Source organism: Megascapheus bottae, chromosome 8 (genome assembly GCF_031878675.1).
Source record: "Megascapheus bottae isolate mThoBot1 chromosome 8, mThoBot2.hap1, whole genome shotgun sequence".
Classification (NCBI taxonomy): domain Eukaryota; kingdom Metazoa; phylum Chordata; class Mammalia; order Rodentia; family Geomyidae; genus Megascapheus; species Megascapheus bottae.
In genome coordinates, this window is record NC_143516.1 from 68,680,520 (window position 1) to 68,705,886 (window position 25,367).

The 25,367-nt window shown below is 45.7% G+C and overlaps 2 protein-coding genes across 2 annotated transcripts; one reads left to right on the forward strand and one right to left on the reverse strand.

Moving 5' to 3' along the window:
• Positions 1–974: 974 nt before the first annotated feature.
• Khdc3l (KH domain containing 3 like, subcortical maternal complex member) lies at positions 975–2,058 on the reverse strand. The gene is made up of 3 exons (XM_090337740.1): positions 1,826–2,058; positions 1,486–1,665; positions 975–1,225 (listed from the first exon to the last, which is right to left on the reverse strand). Exons 1-3 carry the CDS (start codon positions 1,992–1,994, stop codon positions 1,149–1,151), a joined length of 426 nt encoding a protein of 141 aa, XP_090193866.1. The 5' UTR covers positions 1,995–2,058; the 3' UTR covers positions 975–1,148.
• Positions 2,059–15,006: 12,948 nt separating this feature from the next.
• On the forward strand, positions 15,007–15,977 carry LOC150060109 (uncharacterized). The gene has a single exon (XM_090338607.1). The coding sequence runs from the start codon at positions 15,042–15,044 to the stop codon at positions 15,975–15,977; it is 936 nt and encodes a 311-aa protein (XP_090194733.1). The 5' UTR covers positions 15,007–15,041.
• The last annotated feature ends 9,390 nt before the right edge of the window (positions 15,978–25,367 follow it).

The following is a 25,367-nucleotide window of genomic DNA, read 5'->3' on the forward strand; positions in this document are numbered from 1 at the left end:
CTTTGCGGCTTTGGTTTCTAATCAGCCAGCAAAAACTCAGCGGTGTTGCTCAATTAGTGCAGTCCCAGGCTTGACTAAGAAAGCTGAGCAGCACCTGAACCCTTAGTTCAAACCCAATCCTGGGATAAACCATGGAGTCTGCTGGCTCTGTTGTACGCCTCATGGTATTTTGCAAACCCAGGGTGTCCACAGCCAAAAGGAAGACTATAAACAGGCTTTCCATTCCATCATCTTCTTTACAATCCTGGTAGTTTGGAAATCTTTTCCAGTAAAGAATAACTCAGTAGCCAGGCGCTGGTGGCTCATGCCTGTATTTCTAGCTACTTTAGGAGGCTGAGATCTGAAGATCAGGGTTTAAAGCCAGACCAGTCATTAAAGCCTGACAACCACAAAAACAAAGATTGGCTCAGTGGACCCATAAAGTCCTTGAAGGGTTGAGTCCTGCCTTACTCTCCACGGTCAAGCAGTACACTGGGTGCCTCCTCCCGTGTTAGCTCACAGCCAGGTCACTGGCCCTCAGGAGAGGATACCGCAGGTGGAGCGTCCCACTCTGGGCCTTGCCAAGGATGCCATCCTTTTGTCCCCCCAAATCATAGTCCATTTCTGCTTCCCTGCTAAGCCCTATAGAAGCCCACCCCAATATTCAGTCTCAGGCACAACCTCCAATCCAGTGGGGAAGGTTTATGCCCCTCACTGATCCTCAAAACAGTCCTGGCCTTTGTGGGTCAGGTTCAGCCTATTCCTCCTAACATTCCTAGCACAGGCAAAGCCAGATACCCGTGGTTAAGGAACTTGGAGGAGGCACTTGACAGCCAGCGACTATTGCTGTCAGCCAGGAAAGAGGGCCACTGTCTCAGGGAGATGCCCACAGCAACACTCAGTGTTGCAGGAAGCCTTTCCCTTTCTAACTTCCCAGAACAGGTATTCAGAAATGCTCGTGTTTATTAGAACTGTTTACATTCCTGCTTGCCAACAGTTAACACAGAAAACAAGCAGCCCACACACCACTTTCCCCAGCTGCCAGAACCAGAAGGCTTCAGGACTTCTTGAGCCCCCCTGGGGGCTCTCCCTGGAGGTGGAGATGCTCAGTTGTGCAGACATGGCCTCCAGAGTCCTCAGCACCCCTCCTCCTGCACCTGCTTTGGAGATCACTGGCTCTTGGCCCTAGCATCGGCCACCGGAAGTTGCTGGGCCTCGGCCTCTTTGGCTGAGGCGTCATCTGCACCTGGAAGAACAGCTGCATGAGGAGGTGCACCTGTGTGTGAACCCCCTCCACCCAGTACAATGACCCCCGCTGGAGGCTGCTGGAGCTGCGGCCACCCTAGAGCCCAGGGGTCACAAGACTTTCTCCATCACTTGAATTCCTAACATTCCTGACTTTCCAGCCGGGCTTGGAGGGCTAGACACTGTCCTGACTGCCAGAAGCCTCAGATCGTCCCCAGGGAGTGGGGTTTGCCCGAGTTGATGTCCCCGAGGCCAGCTTACTTTGCAGGGAGAGCTGGCGGAAGTGGTCGGCCACTTTCTTGATCATCGCAGCTACATCCTGTTGGAAATAAGGTCGTCCAAACACCAGGATCTCTGCTTCACCGTCTGGGTTCCAGCGATTCACGTGCAGCAGGGTGTGGCTCACACACTCCACATGGGGGATGAGATCTCCGTCCTTGCCTGCACAGGGAGAAGGGACGTGGAGATGGAGGAGGGAAAGGTGGAGGCAGTGACCGGGGACCTCTTCATCGGCCCTAGCAGCTGGCGAAGCTGGCCCTTCTATGTGCCCAGAGCCAAAAGGGTGTAGATAGGAGACCTCCCAACCCTCTCCCATGCTCACCAAAAATCCTTTCCAGGAGCCGAGCCTCGAAGCGAACTGTCCTGGGACTCCTCAGGAACTCAGAGTGGAACCAGGAGGGCACCTTGGAGAGGCTTTTGGGCACCTGGAATTGAGTCCCCTCTTTTTGCTCCAGAGGCACAAGAGTTGGAAACTTCTTGGGAGTGGCCATACTGGAGTCTCCCAGCAGACTTAACCCAAAGCCGGCCTCCCTCCTTGCCTTAACCCAGAGCTTGTCTCCCTCCTTGCCTTATTTTAAGGACTTCTGCCCAGCCCCCTCCCACTTGTGCCCTTCCATTGGCTCTGAGATGTTTTCTCCTCCTGGTGTTCCTCTCCTCCTCCTCTTCCTGGTGCTCACCTGGGCTTCTCCTTTTGATCTAGATAAGCAGGATTACAGGTGTGTCCTACCTTTGTCACTCTAGAAACTTTAGTAATTCAGTTTTAGATACTGAAGTAGAGAGGCTAAACCTAAGTAACTTCTTGCAGCCATCCCAGAGCCTCTTACTGAGTGGAGGGAATTCTCCACCCAGTGCTGAAAAGCCTCGAGGTTCAGAAGCCATCCATGGAATATAGATGGGTAGCTCAAGGTGAGTTAAGAGAACTCGGCTTCTGCAGATGTCATAGCCTTGGGAAAGGTTTGTATATAGAGAAGACTCTAATTCTGCATTAATTCCCTCTCTAAATGGCTTGAATCACCAGCCTCTGAGTAGCCTCTAAATACACCCTATATGGAAGGTGAGGCCTAACCTACCTTAGATGGAAAAGTTCTGCTGGTACCTGAGTATGTCCCTTTGAGCTCTGGCATCTTGTCTTCATGGTGTGGGAAGGTGAACTCTCCCCTCCCCGCAGCCCACCCTGGTTATCATGGGCATGCCTGCCTGAATTCTGGGGATGTGGGTGGGGCTGTACCTGGCTGATAGGTTACTAGACCAGTCATCATGTCAGTTCAGAGCCTGGTACTGGAGTTTCCTGTGACCATGCCCCCTGGCCTGACTCTGTTTAGGCCCAGACCATCTCTGATGCCATTATGCCATGCTGTATGTCTCCATGTTCTTGCCTTTTGACCTGTGTCTTGATCCCCAGGCCCAGGTCCCACTCTCTGTCCAGTACATGGTATGACTGGAAATGACCACACCACCACTGGAAGGGCATGCTTGTGCACATGGCGACCCCAGGTGCTGGTAGAACATCTGGGAGAAGCCAGGCTGGCTGGAGGACCTGGCTGTGCCTGAGCTCTGGAAGCTAAGTTGGGGGGAGATCTGTGGGGATGAACTGAACCTGAACTCATGTGCAGACTGGTGGCCCAGCTGTGCTGCAGTGGTGTAAGGATGACATCTGTGCTCAGGGGGAATCCTGAGAACCCACACAGCTGTTTATTGAGGAGCAGCAATGGGCACAGACCTTTCCATAGGATTGGATGTTGTGCTGGAGCTGGGACAAGAGCTGGATTTTGAGGGGTCTACTCAAAGGAGGCAGAGGTTATTGCAAAAGCCATTAGGTCAAGGGAAGTGGGGGCTTTACCACTGGACCCACTGGAATGCTTACAGACAGGCTCAAAAGTATTTCCTTGCTGGAGCCAGGCAGTCTGCACTTAGAGCCTGCGTGGTATCTGCATACACCTAGGGAAACAGGCTGGGGGGGGTCAGTTCTTCAGGGCCCATCCTAAGATGGGTGAATTAAGACCCTGGGAATGTGGGGAGTACCTCTGAGTTTGTCTGTGCTCCAAGCATTACCGGGAAGGACTGACTGCCTTTCCACTCCAGTATGACCCAGGCCCATCCTCAGACAGCAGTGGCACCCGCTCCTGCTGACTTGCAGGTCTCACGCACCCACTGGGTGTGAGTGGAAGTCAGTGTACACGTGGGCTGGGGAAGATTTGTCCTTAGGTTTCTGTCACTACTTCCTGTGGCCTCCTCAGACATGACTTTGTGACTCTGCTCTAAGTGAAGGATAAACTCAAATACCATGGCTGCTTTTCTGTGTCAGGAAATAGCACATTGTTGGTAAGTATTAACAACCCTCCTAAATCTCCACCATTCATTTCCCGAGGACCCACTCGTGTGAGTTTGCTGACATCAGTCAGTGTTTGATCCATAGGTCTGACCTCCTCCACCTCACTTTGAGGTTTATTCAAGTTGTCTTCTAGTCATGGTTTCTGTGTATGAGTCACGCAGTCCTCTGTTGTGTAGTGGTTGTTTCCTGTCTGGGCCTAGGATGAACGGTTTACTATGCAGGTCTTACCTGTGCTTGCTGTGTACATACGTGTGGTTGTATAAGTAGGGTTCGCATGACCAGTGTATAGGAAACACATAAGTTAAAGTGGTCAAGGTGAAGGCTCTGTGGAGGGATGGGAGGAGGGCAGGTCTAGAACGTTTCCATCAGGCCTGAAATTCCCTCCTGCCCTTTGCAGTCCACTGACACCATTCTCTTCCACCTCACGGAGTCCATCTGCTTTCCTACTCTATACAATTGTCTTGCTGCCTCTAGAGCAGGAGCAAATGCTGGGAAGGAAGCAGGGAGCAAAGGCACCTTACACACTGTTGATGATGATGGGAATGTAAATTCCTGCAGCCACCATGGAAGGCAATGTGGAGGTTCTACAGGAAACTAAAAACAAACTAACCTATGACTCTTCTATACCACTAGGCGGTACTGTTAGCTCCAGGGATGTAACTGAAGAGACAGACATACCTGCACACACATATTTTTGGCTATATTATTAGTCATGGGGCTTGAACACTGGGCCTGGGTGCCCTGAGATCTTCAGCTCAAGGCTAACGCTCTTCCCCTTGATCTACAGAGCCACCTTCAGTTTTCTCGTGGTTAGTTGGTGATAAGAGTCTCATGTACTTTCATGCTTGGCCTGGCTTTGAATCTTGATCCTCAGGTCTCAGCCTCCTGAGTAGCTGGGATTACAGGCCTGATCCTGCTGAACTCCTTTCAAATCCTGCTGCTTTAATTAAGCAAGCTGCAGTGAATTAAAATAAGGATATCAGAAGAATTTTGGATGCTGTTTATGTTTCCAGATACAAGAGAAAAGAAGGAGAAAAAGAGATTAAAGTGGTGAATAATTATTGGACTGATGACATATGATTCAAGTTGATAATGATGATTTGTGATGTTTTAATGATATAATACTTTATGATAAAAAATGATACCAGTTTCAGTAGCTAACACTTGCAATCACAGCTACTCTGAAGACAGATTAGGAAGTTTACAGTGTCAAGCTGGGCTTGGTAGTATGTGCCTGTCCCGGCAAAAACATAAGATCCTATTCAAAACATGAGCCTAGAGCATGTAGCAAGGACAGGGCCCTGAGCTCAAGCTTTACGGTTGATTTTTCCCTCTAAGTATAATGCCTCAACTTTTGGTTTTGAAACAAGATTCTTGCTGTACAATGTGACATTGAATACATGAATGTTCTTTTTTTTTAAGTTGTATTTTGTTGTCAGGATAATGCATAGAGGGGTTACAGTTACATTTTTCAAGTAGTGGATGAATTACTTCTCAAATACTGATGCCTCTTCTCATGTTTTTGTTCCTCTTTCCCTCCCCCCAACTCCCTCCCAATCATCATCTTGTTTTCCTCCTTCCCTTCCCTATTTCAAATAAACAAATAAACATATATATATATATATACATACATACTATACCAGGTAACAAAGTCAGGTACAGTAACCATGTGAGATAAACCATAAGAGGAAAAATAATTTCACATAGTACATTAAAACAACAGTCACAAAGATAAACCTCTTGTTTCCATATTGTAGAGTTCTTTTTGTTTAGTCTCATCCTGTATGACCTTATGTACATAGCTTTTGAGCTATTGTGATCCTCTGCTAGGGGAGTCCTAGATGTGTACTAATTATAACAAATGAGGGAAATCACTTATTTTGCTTGATATGACTTTTTCCCCAAGCCTTTCCAGCCTTTTGTGATATTCCAGTGAGATTGAGGCCTTGAGTTTCAGCCTGAGTGTTCAAACTCCAGTATCACTGTGTGTGTGTGCGCACATATTTAAATGAAGACACACACAGAGACATAAAATAATTTTGTATTTTAGATGTGAAGATCTGTCAACTGTGTTAACACATTGATGAAATAAGTCCTTTTATTGGTAGGAATGAAATCTGGTGCCACATGTATTCTAAACAGTCTTCCTTGTGCTAGAAACATACTAACCTCCACAAACAGAAGACTTGACTTCCACTCAATGTCTCTTCCTTGTCTGTGGGCCTATTAATTCTCATAGAAGCAACAACTGTGAACTCCATTTTCACCACATATATTGAACACTGCTCAATCTTCATCATCATTTCTTTGAAAGGAATGGCTGGCAGCTGGGTAGTGCTAGCTCATGCCTGTAAAGCAAGTTAATCAGAAGGCCGAGATCTGAGAATCATGGTGCCCATCTCATCTGGCTTAACAAATCCAAGAGACTCTTCCTTCCAATAAACTAGCAAAAAGCCACAGGTGGACGTGTGGTGGCTCAAATGATAGAATGCCAGCCTTGAACAAGAAAACCAAACGAGAGGCAAGGGTTCTGAGTTCAGGCCCCAAAACTATCATTTAAGAAAAGGTAAAGGAGTCGGGGGGGTGGGGTGGGGTGGGGAGGAAACGTGGCTGAGGGTTACTCTGAGGAGCCCACGCCTTTCCTGGAGACCACGGGGGCTGGAGCTGCCCAGGGACACGCACCCACGCGTCGGTGGAGCTGGAGATGCTGCGCCCGGGCGCGCGCACATGTGTGAAAGCCCCGAGGAGGGGCCGGAAGAACGCGTGTTTCGTGTGATCGAAGTCAGGATTTCCCTGCTGGCTTCTGAATGGTGAACGGGATATGGAACTGTCTCCCAGTTCCACTGGTTATGGAGTATTACTTAATCGGTCCAGTTCCCTGTTGTGTCTCAGGGTTTTGCGTGTGAGCCACTGAGAAGGTTGAACAGGTCTAAAGAATGGTTTTCCTTGCAGGTGTGGTCATGGTGTAGGCTCTAATATCAACCAGGAACTCTGTGGTAAGAGGAGTCAAAGAATGAATTTTCTGTAGGATTGCTGAATATCACAACTTGTTCCTTTAGAGAGTAAGTTGTATTTACCACCAAAGAGATTCCTCACTAGCTACTCATGCATAGCTCGGTGAATTGGAAGTAAACAGCGCATATTGCTCCTTGTACCAGAAATACGTTTCCCAATTAAAAAAAAGTAAAGGGGCTGGGAGTTTGGCCTAGTGGTAGATTGCTTGCCTAGCATGCGTGAAGACCCGAGTTTGATTCCTCAGAGCCACATACCTAGAAAAAGCCAGAAATGGTGGTGTGGCTCAAGTGGCCTTGAGAAAACCCAAGGACAGCGCTCAGGCCCTGAGTTCAAGCCCCGGGACTGGCAAAAAAATGATAAAGCAAAGCAAAAGGGAATGATTTTTCACAGGGACCCTCACTGAATAAGTAGCATAGGACATCACCCTTAGGCATGCATCCTTGTTTTCTTCAGACTTGACAGCCACTCCATTAGTGCTTTGTCCATCGCTGTCCGCCCCTGCTTTCTTCCCTCCTGCCCTTAGTGTCACCTACTCCTCCATCCATCTGTCTATCCACCCATGCATCTATCTATGTGCTGGTACTGGAGCTTGAACTCAGGGACTGGGCAGCTCTGGCCTCTTATGTTTGGCAGAAGGTTGGCTCTTGACCACTTGAGCTACAACACTACTTCCATCCTTATATTCATTAACTGTATGGAAGAGTTTCATGGTTTCATTTTCATGCTGGCTTCAAACTGAGATCTTCATATCAGCCACCAGAATGGCTAGGATCACAGGGGACAGCCACTGGAGCCTGCATTTCCTTGATATTTTGGCAAGGAGGGGTGCTTTTCTTGGGTCTTGAGCTCAGAGCCTGGGTAGTCTCTTACATTCATTTCTTAAGGCTAGTGTTCTGCTCCTTAACGCACATCATAATGTCCAGCTTTTCTGAGAACTTTGTTAGGGATGGGGAATCTCATAGGTTTCTTACACAGGCTAGCTTCAAATTGCCATCCTCAGATTCTCCTGTGCAGCAAAGATTATTGGGATGAGCCACTAGTTCCTAGCTCCTTGACTTTTTTCAATGGAAAATTTTCTACCATAAGTATCCATTCTAAAATCAAAATAACTCTGAGATTCCACCTCACTCCAGTTAGAATGGCCATGATCAAGAAATCTAATAATAACATGCTGGCAGGGATGTGGCCAGGAGGGACCATTACTACACTGTTGGTGGGAGTGTAAACTCGTTCAACCACTATGGCAAGCAGTATGGCGGTTCCTCAAAAGACTAAACATCGAGCTCCTATATAACTTCTTGGCATTTACCTAATCATTCAGAAAAAAAGGACATATTAAAGCCTCTAGCACAACGATGTTCATTGCAGCACTATTTAACGTAGTGAAGATATGGAACCAACCCAGATGCCCCTCAGTAGATGATTCGATCAACAAGATGTGATATTTATACACAATGGAATTCTATGTTGTTATCAGAAAGAATGACATCGCCCCATTTGTAAGGAAATGCAAAGACTAGGAAAAATCATACTAAGTAGGCCAGACCCAAAGGAACATAGTCTCAATGGTTTCCCTCATTTGTAATAATTAGTACACAGCTAGGACTTTCCTAGCAGAGGATTACAATAGCACAAAACCTAGATACATAAGGTCACATAGGATGAGACTAAATGAAAGGATCTCTAGAATATGGAAATAAGAGCTTTATCTTGTGTGATTGTTCTTAATGCACTATGTTGTTTCTCTTCTCTTTTGGTGCCCCTTGGTTAAGCTCATATTGTTACTGTATGTGACTTGGTTACCTAGCATTTATACATTTATTTGTTTATTTGAAATAGGAAAGAGTAGGGGGGAAATAAGATGAATGGGAGGGGGTTAGGGGAGGGAAACAGGGACAAAAACATGAGAAGGGGTATCAATGTGTGAGAACTAATGCACCTATTACCTTGCAAATGTAACTCTAACCGCTCTATACATTACAATAAAAAAAGAAGAATCCATTTCTACCATTGTTTGCTATTTCCACATTACTGTGACGAGCAGGAATGTTCCTAGCAGACCCCAATCTTCTCATCTACGCCATCCTCTCGTCACTGCCTGCAGTGACCAAAGATACTCAGATGTACTGTGTTCCTTCCTCTTTGGTTTTAAGCAGAGAAGTGTGCTTTATTTATTACTGTAATAGTGTCTTCTTCAAATATGTACAGCATGGAGTCAACTCAGTCAGTTCAGGAAAGGGGACATATTAATATACATACAAGGGACTTGTCTGTGGCAAGGAATCCATAGAGATTAATTATGGTTGTTATTACCATTGCTAGTTTTGTATTTTATGTGTGTCCGTAGCAGTTGCAATGCCACATTAGCTTCAGTATTCATGCTGTTTCTGTATGTTGTTCAGATTGTACATTTTAGGAAAAAATATTGCTTCCTAAAGATAGCAGTTATCGATGGTCTGGTGTAGCTTATTTGGTTTCAACAGCTTGATTTGCTGATGCCAAATTTCAGTCAAAGCAAGGTAGTAACATTGTGTCATTTAAGTGTTCATAAGAGAAGAAATAAAATCTCGAAGGCACAGTGACTTTATTGATTAGTTTAATATATAAAATAAGGTGAGTGTATATATGTATATATACATATATATATTGTACTAGTATTTAGTAATTCACAAAATAGAGCCAGACATGTAAAAATGTAACACTAACACATTGTAAATGCACATTAGATGAGGTATGTAGTTTTATTTATTTATTATGAATAAAACTGAAGTTTTCAAAAAAATTTGTCGGGATAATGTATAGAGGGGTTACAGTTACATTTGTCAGGTAGTAGATGCATTACTTTTTACATATTGATACTCCTTCTCATGTTTTTGTCCCTGTTTCCCTTCCCCAAACCCCTCCCAATCATCTTGTTTCCCCCCTTCCCTTCCCTATTTCAAACAAACAAATAAACATATATACATTATATCAGGTAACAAAGTCAGATACAACAGCATGAGGTTAACCAAAGGGCAACAAAAGAGAAGAGAAATAACATAGTACATTAAGAACAACAATCACATAAGATAAATCTCTTGTTTCCATATCCTGGAGATCCTTTCATTTGGTCTCATCCTATGTGATCTTATGTACTTAGGTTTTGCGCTATTTTAATCCTCTGCTAGGAGAGTCCTAGCTGTGTACTAATTATTACAAATGAGGGAAACCATTGAGCCTATGTTTCTTTGGGTCTGGCCTACTTAGTATGATTTTTCCTAGTCTTTGCATTTCCTTACAAATGGGGCGATGTCATTCTTTCTGATAACAACATAGAATTCCATTGTGTATAAATACCATGTAGATGAGGTGTATAGTTTTAGAATATTGAGTTTGTCTTTTTTTGTTTAAAATGCTATTATAAAGGTAAATTACAGAGGAGTTACAGTTAGATAGGTCAGATAATGAGTACATTTCCCTTTGAACAGTGTTCTTCTCCTCCCTCATTCTCTCCCAGGTTTTCCCCTTCCCAGCTTCCGTATTGCCCAAGTTGCATAATTCATTTCCAACATAGTGTCTAGTGGGCTTCACTATTTAATTGGTTCAGCCTCTGTCTCAACATTTCTGTCCTTCCTATCCCATTGTACTTCGGTTGCTGGTTTTTTGTTTGTTTTTGTTTTCGATTTTTAAAAAAATTTCTGTACTCTGTGTTTTGTATTAAAGTTGATCTGAGTTGATAGATGTTTCCTCATCTTATGCCTAGCAGGGTCTTAGGTGACCTGGGAAAGACTTGAGGATCGCCACAGCTCAGCCCAGCTCTCACACAGTTCTCTCCTCTGGCAAGTGTCTGGAAGCGACCTGATGCCAGTTGGCTCCCACATGTGATCCTAGCTACTCAGGAGGCTGAAATCTGAGGACCAGAGTTTGAATCCAGTAGCGTTAGAAAAGTTCTTGAGACTCTTGTGTCCAGTTCACCAGCAAAATTCAGAAGTGGGCTGTGCCTCAAGTAATACAACACCAGCTTTGAATGGAAAATATGGTCCAAAGACAAGGCTCTGAGTTCAAGCCTGCATGGGGAGAAGGGCAGTGTGGAGGGGAGAAGGGCTTTGAGAGTTGCAGAGGGAAGGATGGGCAAGGGTTTGGGGATCACAGTTTGGAGCCCGGCTGCAGGAGGAGCTGGTTCTTTTATCTACCCAGAACCAGAGGGGTCAGATAGGAGGATGCCCCCCTATCCTTTCCTGTGCTTATCAAATATCCTTTCTACCACCCAAGCCTCCAGGTAAACTTACAGGACAAATGGGCTCCCTCTGTGCCTGCTTTTAAGGGCTCCCGCCCAGCCCCTTCTCATTGTACACTAGACTGTTCATTCTCCTTGTCCTCTTCCTCCTCCCTCCACTTCCTCTCACTTCCTGTCTACTTTCCCACCTGTGCTTCCATAATCCTGAGGAGGAAGGAGGGAATCTCATGGAACATTGTCAATTTCTCTATTCTCTAAACCCCACGATGTCTGTGTATTTTTCTCTTTCACTCAGTGTACAGTAGGCAGTTGCAACACTGGAGTTAGTAGTTGGAGCAAAAAGCCCAGACTGAGCCCGAAGAAATGTGTCAGAGAGAACCACTCCACCTGTGTTCTGGGTGGGAGCTCTAGAGGATAAGGAAGTGTAGCAGAATTTGCTGGAACTTAAGAGTGCGAGAGGTGTTGAGACCTGAGCAGAAAACAAATCCAAAGAGCTAAGGACTATAATGGGGGCCAGTAGATCATGCTGCTATCTTAACTACCCAGGAGGCTGAGATCTGAGGATTGGTGTTTGAAGCCAGTCTGGGCAAAAATGTTCCTCTGAGACTCTTATCTCCAAATAGCCACTTAAAACTAGAAGTGGTGTTGGACTCAGTGGTAGAACTCTAGCTTTTAGCCGAGAGGGGCTAAGGCCAGTGCCTAGGACCTGAGTTCAAGCCCTGGGGAAAAAAAAGCTGGGCTCTGGTTGATCATACTTGTAAATTTGGCTCCTCAGGAGGCTGAGATCTGAGGGTCAATGTTTGAAGCAGCCTGGGCAGGAACGTCCATGAGACTCTTCTCTCTAATTAACTATCAAAAAGCTAGACTAGAGCTGTGGCTGAAGTGGTAGATCACCAGCCTTAAGCAAGGGAGCTTAGTTATGATAGCAGAGGACCTGCTTTCAGTCCCCAGTGGCAGGTTAAAAAAAGAAGGCCTAAGACCTGCAAAACCCATAACTCATGTAGGAGATTCCAGCAGTTAGATGAGCTAGAATCGAAGCTTAAGCTTCTAGACTGCATAACATTTCATCCAGACATTGTGGTGTGATTGACGTGTTCACTCGAGAAGTTAGGTGTCCTGTGTGTCAACAACACAGTCTGTCTAGCATCCTGAAGAAATGTCTGGTCTGACGTTGGTTTCTTATTTGAAAGTGATAGAGTTTTTCCTTAATTGTTATCAGGGGACCTGAAGTTCTAGACATGATATTGAAGATGTGTGTATTTGTTGTTGGGATAATGTATAGAGGGCTTACAGCTACATTTTCCAGGTAATGGGTGCATTACTTCTTAAACCTTGATACCCCTTCTCATGTTTTTGTCCCCCTTTCCCTCCCCCACTGTCCCTTGTTAACTCATATTGTTACAGTATTTCACCTTGTTATCTGACATAGTTTATATATGCTTAATTGGTTATTTGAAATCAGATAGGGAAGGGGGGAAATCAAGATGAGCGTGGTGGGGGGGAGGGCGGAGGGAAATGGGGACCAAGACATGAGAAAGGGTATCAATGTTTGTGAAGTAATGCACCTTCTATCTGGTGAATATAATGTAACCCTTTTATTAATTACAATAAAAATATATGAAAAAATAATGACATTGGGATGTTGATGGGTATTGCGTTGAATTTGTAGATAGCCCTTGGCAAGACTGCCATTTTCACGATGTTAATTCTTCCAATCCAGGAGCATGGGAGGTTTTTCCATTTTCTCAGTTCTGCTTTAATTTCCTTTTTCAGGGTTTTAAAGTTTTCATCAAAAAGGTCCTTCACATCTTCTTTAATTTCTTTTGTTAGACTTTTATAGTTTTCATTAAATAATTCCTTTACAACTTTGGTTAAGTTAATTCCTAAGTATTTTATTCTTTTCAAGGCTATTGCAAATGGGATTATTTTCTTGATTTGGCCTTCTGTTTGTGTATTGTTGCTGTACAAGTAGGCTACTGACTTTTGCAGGTCAATTTTGTATCCTACCACTTTAACTCAGGTAGAGGATCATGTCATCTGTGCATAGGGATTGTTTAATTTCTTCTTTCCCTATGTGGATCCCTTTGATGTCCTTCTCTTGCCTTATTGCTCTGGCTAAGTGTTCCAGTACTATATTGAGAAGAAGTGGAGAGAAAGGGCATCCCTGTCTGGTTCCTGATTTTAAGATAAATGGTTCCAGTCTTTCTCCATTTGTCATATATGGCTTTAATTATTTTAAGAAATGTATCTCTTATTCCTATTTTTTCTAGTGCTTTCAACATGAATGGATGTTGTATTTTGTCAAATGCCTTCTCTGCTTCCAGAGAAATTATCATATGATTCTTATCCTTAGCTCTATTGATGTGATGTATTACTTTAATTGATTTGCAAATGTTAAACCAGCCTTGCATCTGTGGGATGAAGCCTACTTGATCGTAATGTATAATTTTTTAAATTTGTTTCTGGATTCTGTTGGCTAGTATTTTATTGAGGAGTTTTGCATTTGTGTTCATTAGAGAGATAGGTCTGTAGTTCTCTTTTTTTGGTTGGGTCTTTCCCTGGTTTGGGGATGGGTGTAATATTAGCTTCATAAAATGAGTTTGGTATTGCTCCTTCTGCTTCTGTTTCTCAGAAGAGTTTCAAGACTATAAGTATTACTTCATCTTTAAAAGTCTTGTAGAATTCTGCAGTGAAACACGTCTGGACCTGGGCTCTTTTTGATTGGCATTTCCTGATTGCTTCCACAATTTCATTGTATGAAATTGGTTTGTTTAATTTGCTTACCTCTTCTTGGTGCAATGTGGGTAGCCTATATTTATTTAGGAAATCATCCATTTCTACTAGATTTTCCTGTTTCTTTGAATATAAGCCCTGGTAGTACTTATTCATAAGGGACTGAATTTCTTGGATATCTGTAGTGATTGTTCCTGTAGGGTTTCTAATCTTATTTATTTGAATCTCCCCTCTCTTTTTTGTTGGTTAATCTTACCAGGGGTCTGTCAATTTTTTGACTCTTTCAAAGAACCAACTTTTTGATTTTCTGATTTTTTTTGTTATTTCTGTCCTTCTAGTTGCTTTAGAATTAACTTTTTCTTGCTCCTCTAGGTGCTTCAATTTCTTCTTTAGGTTATTTACTTGCTTTTCTCCTGTCTTTTTAATATGGGCTCCTAATGCGATAACTTTGCTCCTTAGAAATGCCTTTACTGTGCCCCATAACTACTTTTTTTTTTTTTGCCAGTCCTGGGCTTGAGCTCAGGGCCTGAGCACTGTCCTTGGACTTTTCTCAAGGCTAGAGCTTTACCACTTGAGCCTCAGCACCATTTCTGGCTTTTTTCTATGTATATGGTACTGAGGAATCGAACCCGGGTCTTCATGCATGCTAGGCAAGCACTCTACCACTAGGCCAAATTCCCAGCCCAAGGCCCATAACTTCTTTTGTGATGTATCTTGATTGTCATTACATTCAAGAAAGTTTTGAATTTCTTCTTTGATTTGTTCTGTAATGCAGGCGTTATTCAGAAGTGTGTTGTTCATCTTCCAAGTGTTTGAATGTTTCTTACCTTTTACTGTGTTGTTCAGAACTAGTCTGATTCCACTGTGATCAGATAGAATGCATGGTTATCTGATGCACACAGGACAACATTCAACGAAATAGATATTCAAAAGTCTGAATAAGCCTCCCATCTCCTGGAAACTAAGGCATTGTCTGCAGCCAGTCCTTTCCTAGGAAGGTAGAGGCACTAGTAAAACTGGGTCCAGCTGAATAAGAATTACATGTCTTATGACAAGGAGTCAGTCAGAAGCCTATGGGGACTCTGTGGGGTCCCGATGGAGGAAGAGTCTTAGGTAAGAAGACCAAAGGAAGTGACCTCAGCCTTGACAGAAGACCACAGGGAACTTGGAGCTCAGGTCTCCAGGCAGCCATATTCCAGGCCACAACTGGAAAACTCATCCAGAGATAGCAAGGAAAGCGCCATGTTTTCCTGTTGTTGTCCGATTTTTCCCAGCTCTGACTCCAGGAGATCCTGCAGAGAGCGCCTGGTGGACACCTGCAGACACTGGATCAACCCCCGACCCAGACCCCAAGCCCAAGCCAGACCCAGAAGAACATTCTGGCAGTTTATATTGAGAGGCCGGCAGGTGGCACCTGGCAGCCCAGACCAGGACAGCCTGGATGGGGACTCTGCTGTGACTCCTCCAAGCCAATCCCGAGTGCCAAGTGTGGTGGCTGCTCAGTGGGCTGTGCCCACTCCACTGGAGATGAAGCTGCGTGGGGCTGAGGCGGCAGCTGGAGAATCAGCATGTGCTCCAGCTGCCATGGGTGCCAGGATGGCCGTGTCCTCCGCATCTCGGATCCATGACTCTCCAGCTGGGATTGAAGAAGAGTCAGCACTGCCATGTACCCAGGTGGTGGATGTATGCAAAGCCTCAGAGACACACACAGCCCCACCAGAGGCTACAGCAGAGGAGCCACAATCCGGGAGAGAAGTTCTGCAAGTTTTTCTGCGTCTGTCTTGGGCACACAATGAAGACACCACTCCATCAGAGGGAGATGATGCAGAACCAGCACAGGGCACAGTAGTTATGGCTCTTGATGTGTCTCTGACCACACCATGTGAACAAGAACCACCTGCTCCTGTGGTGGCAGCTGGGGATCGGCAGCACTGGGCAGGTGATCTGTACCTGGAGGATTACGTGTCCACTGAGTCCGAGGCAGACTCTCCTGCCCCTGAGTCAGAAGATGAAGAGGCAAGCCTCAGTTGTGTGGACTCAGGGCAGTCCAGTCAAAAGTCTGTTCTACCAGAGGAAGAAGGTGAAGAATCGCTCCAAGTTACAGTACTTTGGCGTCACGAGGTGTCCCTGACCACCGCATGGGCTGAAAATCCTCTTCCCCCCGTGGCAGATGCCTGAAGAGGAAGTCCACCGCATAGCTGAACTCCAGGTTGAAGTTTTCCATGTCATTCAGGACGAATGGACTCCAATCTGTGACTGTCCTTGCTGCTTTTGAGAGCCAAAATTCTCTACAGATTTCTTCTGATAGTGACACATCTCTAACTGGAGAGGACAACTTAGCTCCAGCAGATACACCCCAGTGTGCTGCTAAATTAAGACTGGGAAAACAACATTGGGTATGGAGGTAGAGACTCAAAATTTCTGAATTCCATGAGCACCAGCTCAAGCACTTACAGAAGTCCTTTCCCTCCCCTTGAAAAGTATCTCCTGGCTTTTTTCTTCTCTTCACTTTTTATGTAACATAATATATTTCATAAAATTTTGCTGTCATTTTCTTCCATTGCCTCAATCAAGGCACTCGTGTAGTGTCCAGTTCTAGAGCCATGAGCTCCACTTGCATGCAGAGCACGTGGTCCTGAGGGGAGGATGCTCAAAGCCACCTGTGAGGTGGGAGGGGAGGCCCTGGTGCTCAGGGGATCAGGTGAAGGTACAGGAGCGACCATGGCTGTAGCCTGGTGTGGGTACAGAAGCAGGTGAGGCAGGGCCATGGACTGTGTGGTCAGAAAGTCATTTGCAGGAAGGAGCTGTTCCCATGTGATGCTCAGTCTCCTCATCTTTGAAATGGAAATGGAGCCTTTTCCCAGGATTGGAAGAGGGCAAACAAAATGCAGTGGTGTGCGGATCTCAGGTTTTGATGAGTGGTGGTTGGATGGAGCCACATTTATTCCGTGTCCTCTCCAATCCATTGCCATGCTCAAGAAATGCCTTATCTCCACTCATGCCTGATTTCCAGAGGGGGAAAGAAAACAGGCCTTATGTTTTCACTGTCTAGGGTCTTTCATTAACTTGCTCAATTTAAGGAGCAAAACAGATGTGGAACAGGAAAAGAGCCAGCTGAAGGGAAGAAGAGTCTGTTCACCTCCTACTTCCCCCAAATCAGAACCAGGTGTGCTACACATCCAGCCAGATGTCTCCAACCTGTCTCCTAGTTTCAGCATCCTTTGTGTGTGTGTGTGTGTGTGTGTGTGTGTGTGTGTGTGTGTGTGTGTGTGTGTGTGTGATGGGGCTTGAACTCTGGGCATGGGCACTGTCCCTGAGCTCTTCAGCTCAAGGCTACCACTCTATCTTGAGGCACAGCCCCACTTCCTGTTTTCTAGTGATTAAGTGGAGATAAGAGTCTCAGGGTTTTAGAAATGGTGCTTTGGCTCAAGAGGCAGAGTGGTAGCCTTGAGCAAAAAAGTGTTCAAGGACAGTGCCCAGGCCCTGAGTTCAGGCCACAGGACTGGCAAAAAAAAGGGGGGGGGGTCTCATGGCTTTGTAGTGGTTGTGCTGGCTTTGAACTACAACTCTCAGATCTCAGCCTCCTGAGTAACAAGGATTACAGGAGTGAGCCACCACGCCCGGCTTTTATAGAGGTGCTCCAACTACCACTCAAGCCTCATGGAATATGACTGTTTTCAGTGACACTGGATATAAATAAAGCATTTATATGTCCTTGAAACCATGTAGGCATCAGAAAATTTGTTACTGCCCATTCAAGGACAAAGCTATACATCGATAGTTATCATATTTATCAAACTCTGAGGAACTATGTGCTGCTGAAAATTAAAATTAAAAGAATTAAAGTTAAATTTTGCTCTGGAGTGCCACTCCAGTGGAGACACAAAACTAAGAATTTACTCAGAAAGGACAGTTTTCCTTCTGCGGAAGCATGTGCAGTTGACAAGAGTCCTGACACTGTCCTGAAACAGCCCAGTTGCAGGTCAGGAGAAGAAGGATCCTTGTGTGGACACACTGGACCAGCCCTCAACCCTGACCTCAGTGTAGAAACTCGTGGCCATTTTCCCAGAAGCCCCCAGGAGTAGAACCCACCCACTTAGGGCAGGCCAACACAGATCACATCTGCAGTTTTCTACTCCCGGGTGAACCCGATCCATGCTTGCTGTGGATCTGGAGCTGGGTGCACACACATCAAATGATAGGATCCACCTTCCAAAAGTGGCAGAACAGTTCTTCCCCATGGTTCATCTCCTGAGCATCCCCAGCTGACAATGGAGGTGACAGGGCCACCTGCACCCATGACAGCACCTGAGGAGCCCCAATATGATAGGGGTGTTAGGGATGTTGAGTTGGCAAGGCCTGTCTCTCCCAAGGTAGAGCCACTTCCAGCTGTGGCACGAGCCCAGCAGCGTCTGAGGACTCCCTCCCTCAGACCATACCCAGTCAGGAGCCTAAGCTGGACCACAGAAGGTGATGGAAGCTGGTCTGAGGCACATGGCCAACAGGACTAGAGGACTCTGCTGCCAGCTGCTGCGGGCGAGCCAAGTGAGTGTCCTGATCAGAGTTCAGCAGTGCCATCTGCAAAGCAAGGAGGAGACCCCCGAGCTGAGCTGCTGCATTGTAACTATGCTCTACCTCCTGCCCTGCACTTCTAATCAAATTGTCTTTGTTTGCTTGGCTGGAGGTGCATGGGGGTGGGGGGAAGAGGTAGGATTGTTCCCAGGGATGGTTTTCCAGAGAGGAGTCAGCCTAGCCTATTGTTACAGCTAGTGTGTGTGCACATGTAGATGTGACATTGCTTTTCCCAGTGTGCCTGCAGTTAAAGTGGAGGGAGAGAATGCTGAGGACATGGCTGTGGGGAGGGCTACTGTGGGCTCTCCCCAGACCTGAGCAAAGCAGGAAGTTCACTGCTATGTGTCACACATGGCCTTACCCAGACTCTATCTAGCACACAGGGAGTTGTTCAGGTGGTCACACAAGCAGTCCACCTCTGCTGCATCTCTAGCATCCTTTGCAGTCTGTGTGAGCTGCCTGGAGCTGAGTGGCCTCTGTGCTCCACTTGGAAGATGCACCAAAACTGTTCTTGACAGTTTGCAGGTGCTGCGCAATACACAAAATGGACAATATCACATGTTCCAGAGAGGGGATCACATGACTGCCTTGTATCTTTCTTATGCCAGCTTTCTTGAAGTGCTGGGTTTAAATGATGATTTTCAGCACTCAGTCTCTGGATTAGCCACAATTACAGGTCAAATCAATGAGCATTTGAATGTGTGTGTGTGTGTGTGTGTGTGTGTCTGTGTGTGTGTGCGCACGCGTGTGTAAAATGTTGAACTCTGCTGGGCACCGGTGAGTAATCATGCAATCCTAGTTACTTAGGAGACTCTGATCTAAGATTGGGAGGTTCAAAGCCAGCCCAGGCAGTTAAGTCTGAGACTCTTATCTTCCATTAACCACCAGAAAATCAAAGTGTTTGGGTGCTAGGCTTTAGCTGAGGAGCTCAGGGACAGTGCCTAGAGTTGAAGTCCCAGGACTAACAACAACAGGAGTAAGTCACATGTTGATCTCCCTTCCTCAGCCTCAAAGTAGGAGGATTTCCCCATCTGTCATTATGTGGATTTAGACCCTCTCAATGACTGGACAGTTGTATTTCTCTGGGAGGGTTTCCTGCATTATTAGGATCTTCTCTGCCAAGTCAGTTCCTCTCCAGGAAATACTTTTCTGAAATTTGTCTCCTTATCAAGTAATCATATTTTGGGGGAAGTGGGAGGAAGGCTTTAAAACAGAGTATGTCACTAAAACAAGCTTTAGGGGAAGGGAAAAAGTGCTGTGAATGCACTGAATGGACTGGGACCCTCACATTTCATTATACCTAATTTGGAAAGGGGAGATTTGAGAACCATGGTTCTAAGCCAGGCTGGGCAGTGAATTGTGTGAGTTGCTTATGTTCAATTAATTAGCATAAATTTGAAACTGGGGATGTGGCTTCAAGGAGAAGTCAATGGCCTAATTGAAGACCCCGGTAATTTCCACAAACCTAGCCTGTCCTGGATCCTCAAAGAAAGTGTGGAAGACTTCCAACTTTATTTTCAAACACTGGAGGAAGCTTATGGACTTGTTACGTATTCTGACCTTTTAGACCTGAGGTGCTGATGAGGTGCCAGGGAGGAGAGGATGGCATAAGGCTTTTTCTTTATGTTCCTTCATCCTCATTACATGCAGATATACTCCTCAACACAGGTTTCTAAAGAAACCTGTATTCTGCAATAGTGAGGTCCCCTATCTCAAACTCAGGAATCCAAACCAAAAGTCTGCCAGTTTTCCCAATAGTCTAGTCACCAGTCAGTTCATGGAAAGCCTAAGGCTTTTTCGGGGTGACCGGAGTACTGGGGCTTGAACTCAAAGCCTGGGCCCAGATATCAGTGAGTACATAAAATGCGATATAGCTGGAGAATTCAATAATTTTCAACACTGAAATGAACTGTCACAGGAAAAAGAATGTCATGCAAGAGTATTAAATGTGAAAGAAAATACAGCTAAAGCAAGTCAATTCTGTATGCTTCCAACTCTTGGAAAAGATACAATAATGAATAAGATGAAAATATCAATGCTGTCAAGGCTTATGATTAGGAAAAATGAATAGGTGCAAGACAGAGTTTGTAAGGCAAAAAATAAAAATCCAATGATACTGCTATGGTACTTGTCAAGAACCCTCTGATATATTTAAAAATAAGCATAATAAGCAAAAAGAACCATATGATGTACAAAATTCATTCAGAATCAACTGTAAGGTAGACCATGATTTCTTACCTATATTTGTCAATGTAGATTCATCTTTTTTTTTTTTTTTTTTTTTTTTACAGTTTTCCCACTGAGTTGGAAGGTATTAATTACAGGGAGAAGAGGGCAGGAGATACCTGGAATTGCCTTGCCTTCTTTTCAGTGTTTTAGTAAAGGAAACATTTCACTGCAATCATAAATTTTTTCTCTTCTGAAAAAGAAACCAACAAACCGACCAAGGGTTTGTGGTGTGTCCAGTGGTAGAACACGTGCCCCAGTCAAGTCCACCATGAGATTTTGTCTGAGCAACATTGCCATTTGCAAAGGACTGTGTTGCTATTTTCTTCTATCAGTCCATACAATAAACAAGAGAAGGCTGGGTGCTAGTGGCTCAAGTCTGTAATTGTAGCTCCTCAGGAAGCTGAGATCTGAGGATCTGGTTCAAAGCCAGCCTGGGCACAAATGCCCATGATACTCTTATCATCATTTGAAGACCCCAAAAGCAGAACTGGCGCTGTGGCACCAGACCTACAAAGGCAAACATACAAACTCATAAAAAAATAAAACAGTCTTGAGGAAAAGCAAAACAAGATTTTAAGACCTTCAGTTCAGTCCTGGTTGTGCCAGAGATTCTCTGTCGCTGTATTGTGTCTCTCTGTCTCTCTGTCTCTGTCGCTCTCTTCCTCTCCCTCTCACTATGGACATCACACATACATAAGGCACTGTCACACTTGAGCTCTAACAGACATACATTTTTATTTTCTTTGCTAAAATTGAAGCTCAAAGTCCAAAGAATACTGAAGAGAGCCTGAACTCCCCGGGCTGACATGACCGCCAAGGCTGGGTTTGGAGTTACCAAACAAGACAAAAACATGAATATTCCAGAGTTCTGAGGAGGCGCTGGCCCCACAGGCCACCGGAAGTGCATGGGGTGGGCGTAGCCAGACCAGGTCCTGCTGGAGCATCTTCTGGGAGACGCTGGGCTTGCTGGAGGAGCAGGCCCCTCCTGCCGTCTCTAGATGAGGTTGAAAGAAGACCTTCGGGAATGAACCGAACCTGAACCCACAGGTGGAAGGCTGGCACAGCTGTGCCTTATTGTTGTAATGCAGCATCTTCACTCAGGGGGGAATCCTAGAACCTGCACAGCTGGACTGCACCACCCACCCCCGTGTCCATCATAACATGGGCGAATAAATATCCTGCTGTGTGGGTGTCCATGACCCCCAGGCATGGCCCAGAAGCACTGGCTCACCCACTCCAGTGTGACCAGGCCCATCCTCTGAGATCACTGACATCCGGTGCTGCTGAGTAACCTCTCATGCACTGCCAGGGTGTGAGTGGGAATCAGTGTTCCCCACGGGCTGGGGAAGGTGTGTCCTGGGTCCTGTCATTCCTTCCTGGGGCCTCCTCAAATGTGAACGGGAGGGGTGTAGAAAGATTTGTAGGATAAGATTTCTGATCCGCAGTGATGAGAGGTGTGCTGAGGTGGTCACAGCATGAAACAGGACCATCAAACCCCATTCTTCTTTTCCCCAGTCCTGAAGCTTGAACTCAGGGTCTGGTCATTGTCCTTGGGTTTTCCCAAGGTGAGCTTTCTACCAGGTGAGTCACAGCACCATATCTGGCCTTGTCTTTGTATGTGGACCTAAGGAATCAAACCCAGGGCTTTATGCATTCTAGGTAAGCACTCTCGCATTTTTCCATATACCTGGTCCCAAACTCCATTCTTTCTTGGTAACAAATTCAGGCTGTGCATTCTCTGGACTTGCTTGGCTACTGTACCACGTGAGCCATTACTCCAGCATGGATGTTTTGATTATTTGGAGGTTGAATGGCACTCACAGTCTTTCCTGCTCTGGCTGTTTTTGACCTATTCAGGAGTTTGAGCCCCTGAATAGTTCAGATGAAGGTTTGTACCATTTATGACCTGCCATACTGGACAAAACTCAAAAGACAGAAAGTTTCCAGTCCTCTTTATCTGAGCCTATTCATTGTCAGATTAGAGTTGCAATTGTAAAGTATTTTGAATAGAATGTAATGATTAATGGCAAATCTTTACCACCTCATTTCTTTAAAATGGATGGGGATGGATGTTAAGCATGGGTGGCTCATGATTCTAATTCTAGCTAGTGAGGTGACTGAGATTTGAGGATCACGGTTCAGTCCCATCAGGGTCAACAAACCCGAGATTCTTATTTCCAGTTAACCATGGAAATGCCACAAGTAGAGGGATGGTGGCTCAAGGGATAAAGTGCCCAATGTGAGCATGAAAGCCAAGTGAAAGTGCAAGGCCTGGAGTTCAAACCCCAATGTGGAATTAAAAATACATAAAAAGATATAACTTGGAAGAAGAGAGCCAGGTAGCGTGGAAGTAGCAAGAGCTGACACTCAGGACTGTGCCCACATTCTGTAAACACTTAGCATCCACTACAGGAAGGTTCTCCCCGTGAGTTTCAAACTACTGAGTTCTTCCCTCCTCTTATCTTCAGTGATTATGTGTGCCTTCATCCCTTACTCCATCCGTCCAGTCATCCATCTGTCTATCCATACGTGTGCTTGTATTGGGGTTGAATTCAGGAGCTAGGCTGTGTAATGTCCTAGTCACTTTGGGACCCACAAACCCCCAGTTATAGAATCACCAGTACTCAGTGAACGGAGCTAGTAATCAGTTTAATGGCAGTGCAGTAGCTACTCTCCACGCTGGGCTGATAAGAGCAGCCCTGACCTTCAGGGGTTGAGCTTTTCAAGGTAAACACCACACGCAGGTGGTAGTCACCATGTGACATCTCCTTACAATGCCCATAGTCAATAACTACAGGGATGAAGCCACACGCAGGTGGACCTAACCACTCGCAGGTGACTGAGCAGGTGAATCAATTTTACAAAAACTTGGCAGCTAAGCCTGCTTGGTCATTACATCCTCACTAATTTGTAAATAATCAAATCTAGAAGCAATAGACGTAAGACAAGAAACCAGGTCAAAGCTCTCGTGACTCAAGCTTTCCACAAACATGAATACCAATTGCCATTCTCCTGTTTCCCCTAATATTTTTCCTTTACTGTATTCTGCATCATATATCCTGGTTCATTGTTGGGTTCTCATTTTCAGTAACTTCTTCCAACGGACACAGGGGCATTGACTACCTCGCCAGAAACCTGTTTCCCTAGCCTATTTTTTGGAGGGGAAAGGGGGTTCACAGGCTTGAACTCTGGTATGAGTGTTGTCCTGAGCTCTACAGCTCAAGGCTACCACTCTACCCAAGAGCCACAGACCCACTTCCCGTTTACTAGTGATTAAATGGAGATAAGAGTTTCTCCACTTTGTATTGCCTGGGCTGGCTTTGAATCTTGATTCTCAGCGATCAGCCTCGTGGGTAGCTAGGATTAAAGGCATGAGCCAACACGCCCAGCTTATTTTTTGCTAATCATTCCTTTAAACTTTACACTTTTATTTTTATTGGAATACACTTGACACTTTTATTTTCATTGGAATCCTTGAAGCACTAGGCACTGCCCATTGCCTTGGGTACCCTATTTCAAAACAGGCATTATTTCCAGTCTGAGTATAAATCTTAGAGTAGCTTTCAATTCAAATGATACTTTCTCCATAATAAAAGACTAGCACCACACTAGCATCTGCCTCTGGAGGGGGTGGGCATTGGGCCCTGACCAGCACCAGCCAGTCCTACCCAGGATGACCAAGTACGTCGTACCCTACCTAGGAATATTCTAAACAGACTTCATGATGATCCACACAGCCTATCAGGACGTCTATGATGTGAGTGACCAGGGCCCGGGTCGGATCCTGGACCTGGAAGGAAAGGATCCCTGGGAGCTCTGCAAATCCTGACAGCCCCAAGGATATCCTCTGAGCTCAGTCCTATGCTCCCCTGGCCAGGGGCTGCCAGAAGCTGTCTGACCACTGAGCTGTGCCCACATAGCCCAGCTGGAACTGGAAGTCACTCCAGGGAGGACTGTGGAGCCAAGTAAAGCCCAGCTTTCCTGAGACAAACAATCTCTGGTCAGTGAGATTCAATGAGGACTGTCCCAGCTGCCCTGTGTGCCTGGGGGAAATGGGTAGATAGAGGACGACCCACCCATTCAGGGTGGGATGAGAGGGACATCCAGGAGAGCTCCCAGGATTGAGTGTGAGGACACAGCTGTGAGATCCCATGTAGCCTTGGGATATTCAGTGGAGGGTTGGTGACCAGAATCCACCGAGGAGGTGGGTCTCTCCCAGAGAGCTCAGCCCAGCCCAGCCCTGTCACTGTCCTTGTGCTTATCCTGGCCAGGAAAATGAAACCCTGGGCAAGTTGAAGCTGCTGCAACATCTATTATTACCGGAACTAAGTAGAAGAAAATAGTCTTTCCTGGTACAGGGGCCAGAAGCAGCTTAGCGAATAGGCCACTTGGTGATCAGACACTGGCCAAAAAGAGGGGCTGTGTGTAGAGACACTGAGATGTGTCCCTGGGTGACTGAGACCCTACAGACTCTCTGGAGGGACTCATATGGAGCAGGCCACCTGGCTCTGAAATCCAGGCCAACTCTGACAATGGCATGACCATGGCACTTGGTGACACCACCACCCCCTTGTCTTAGCTATGGGCTGTTCTGTGTTCTGGAGTCCCACAGGCAGACTAACAATCAAAACCGAGCAACAAGCTCTCAGGCATTAGGAAGGCCAGGAAGAAGAGAATGAATGGATATTGCTTAGGTAGCGCCAGGGAAGGACCTGGGAGTCAGAGAGGCTGGGGCTGCCTTCTCACTGACAGGAACACTGTTGATGG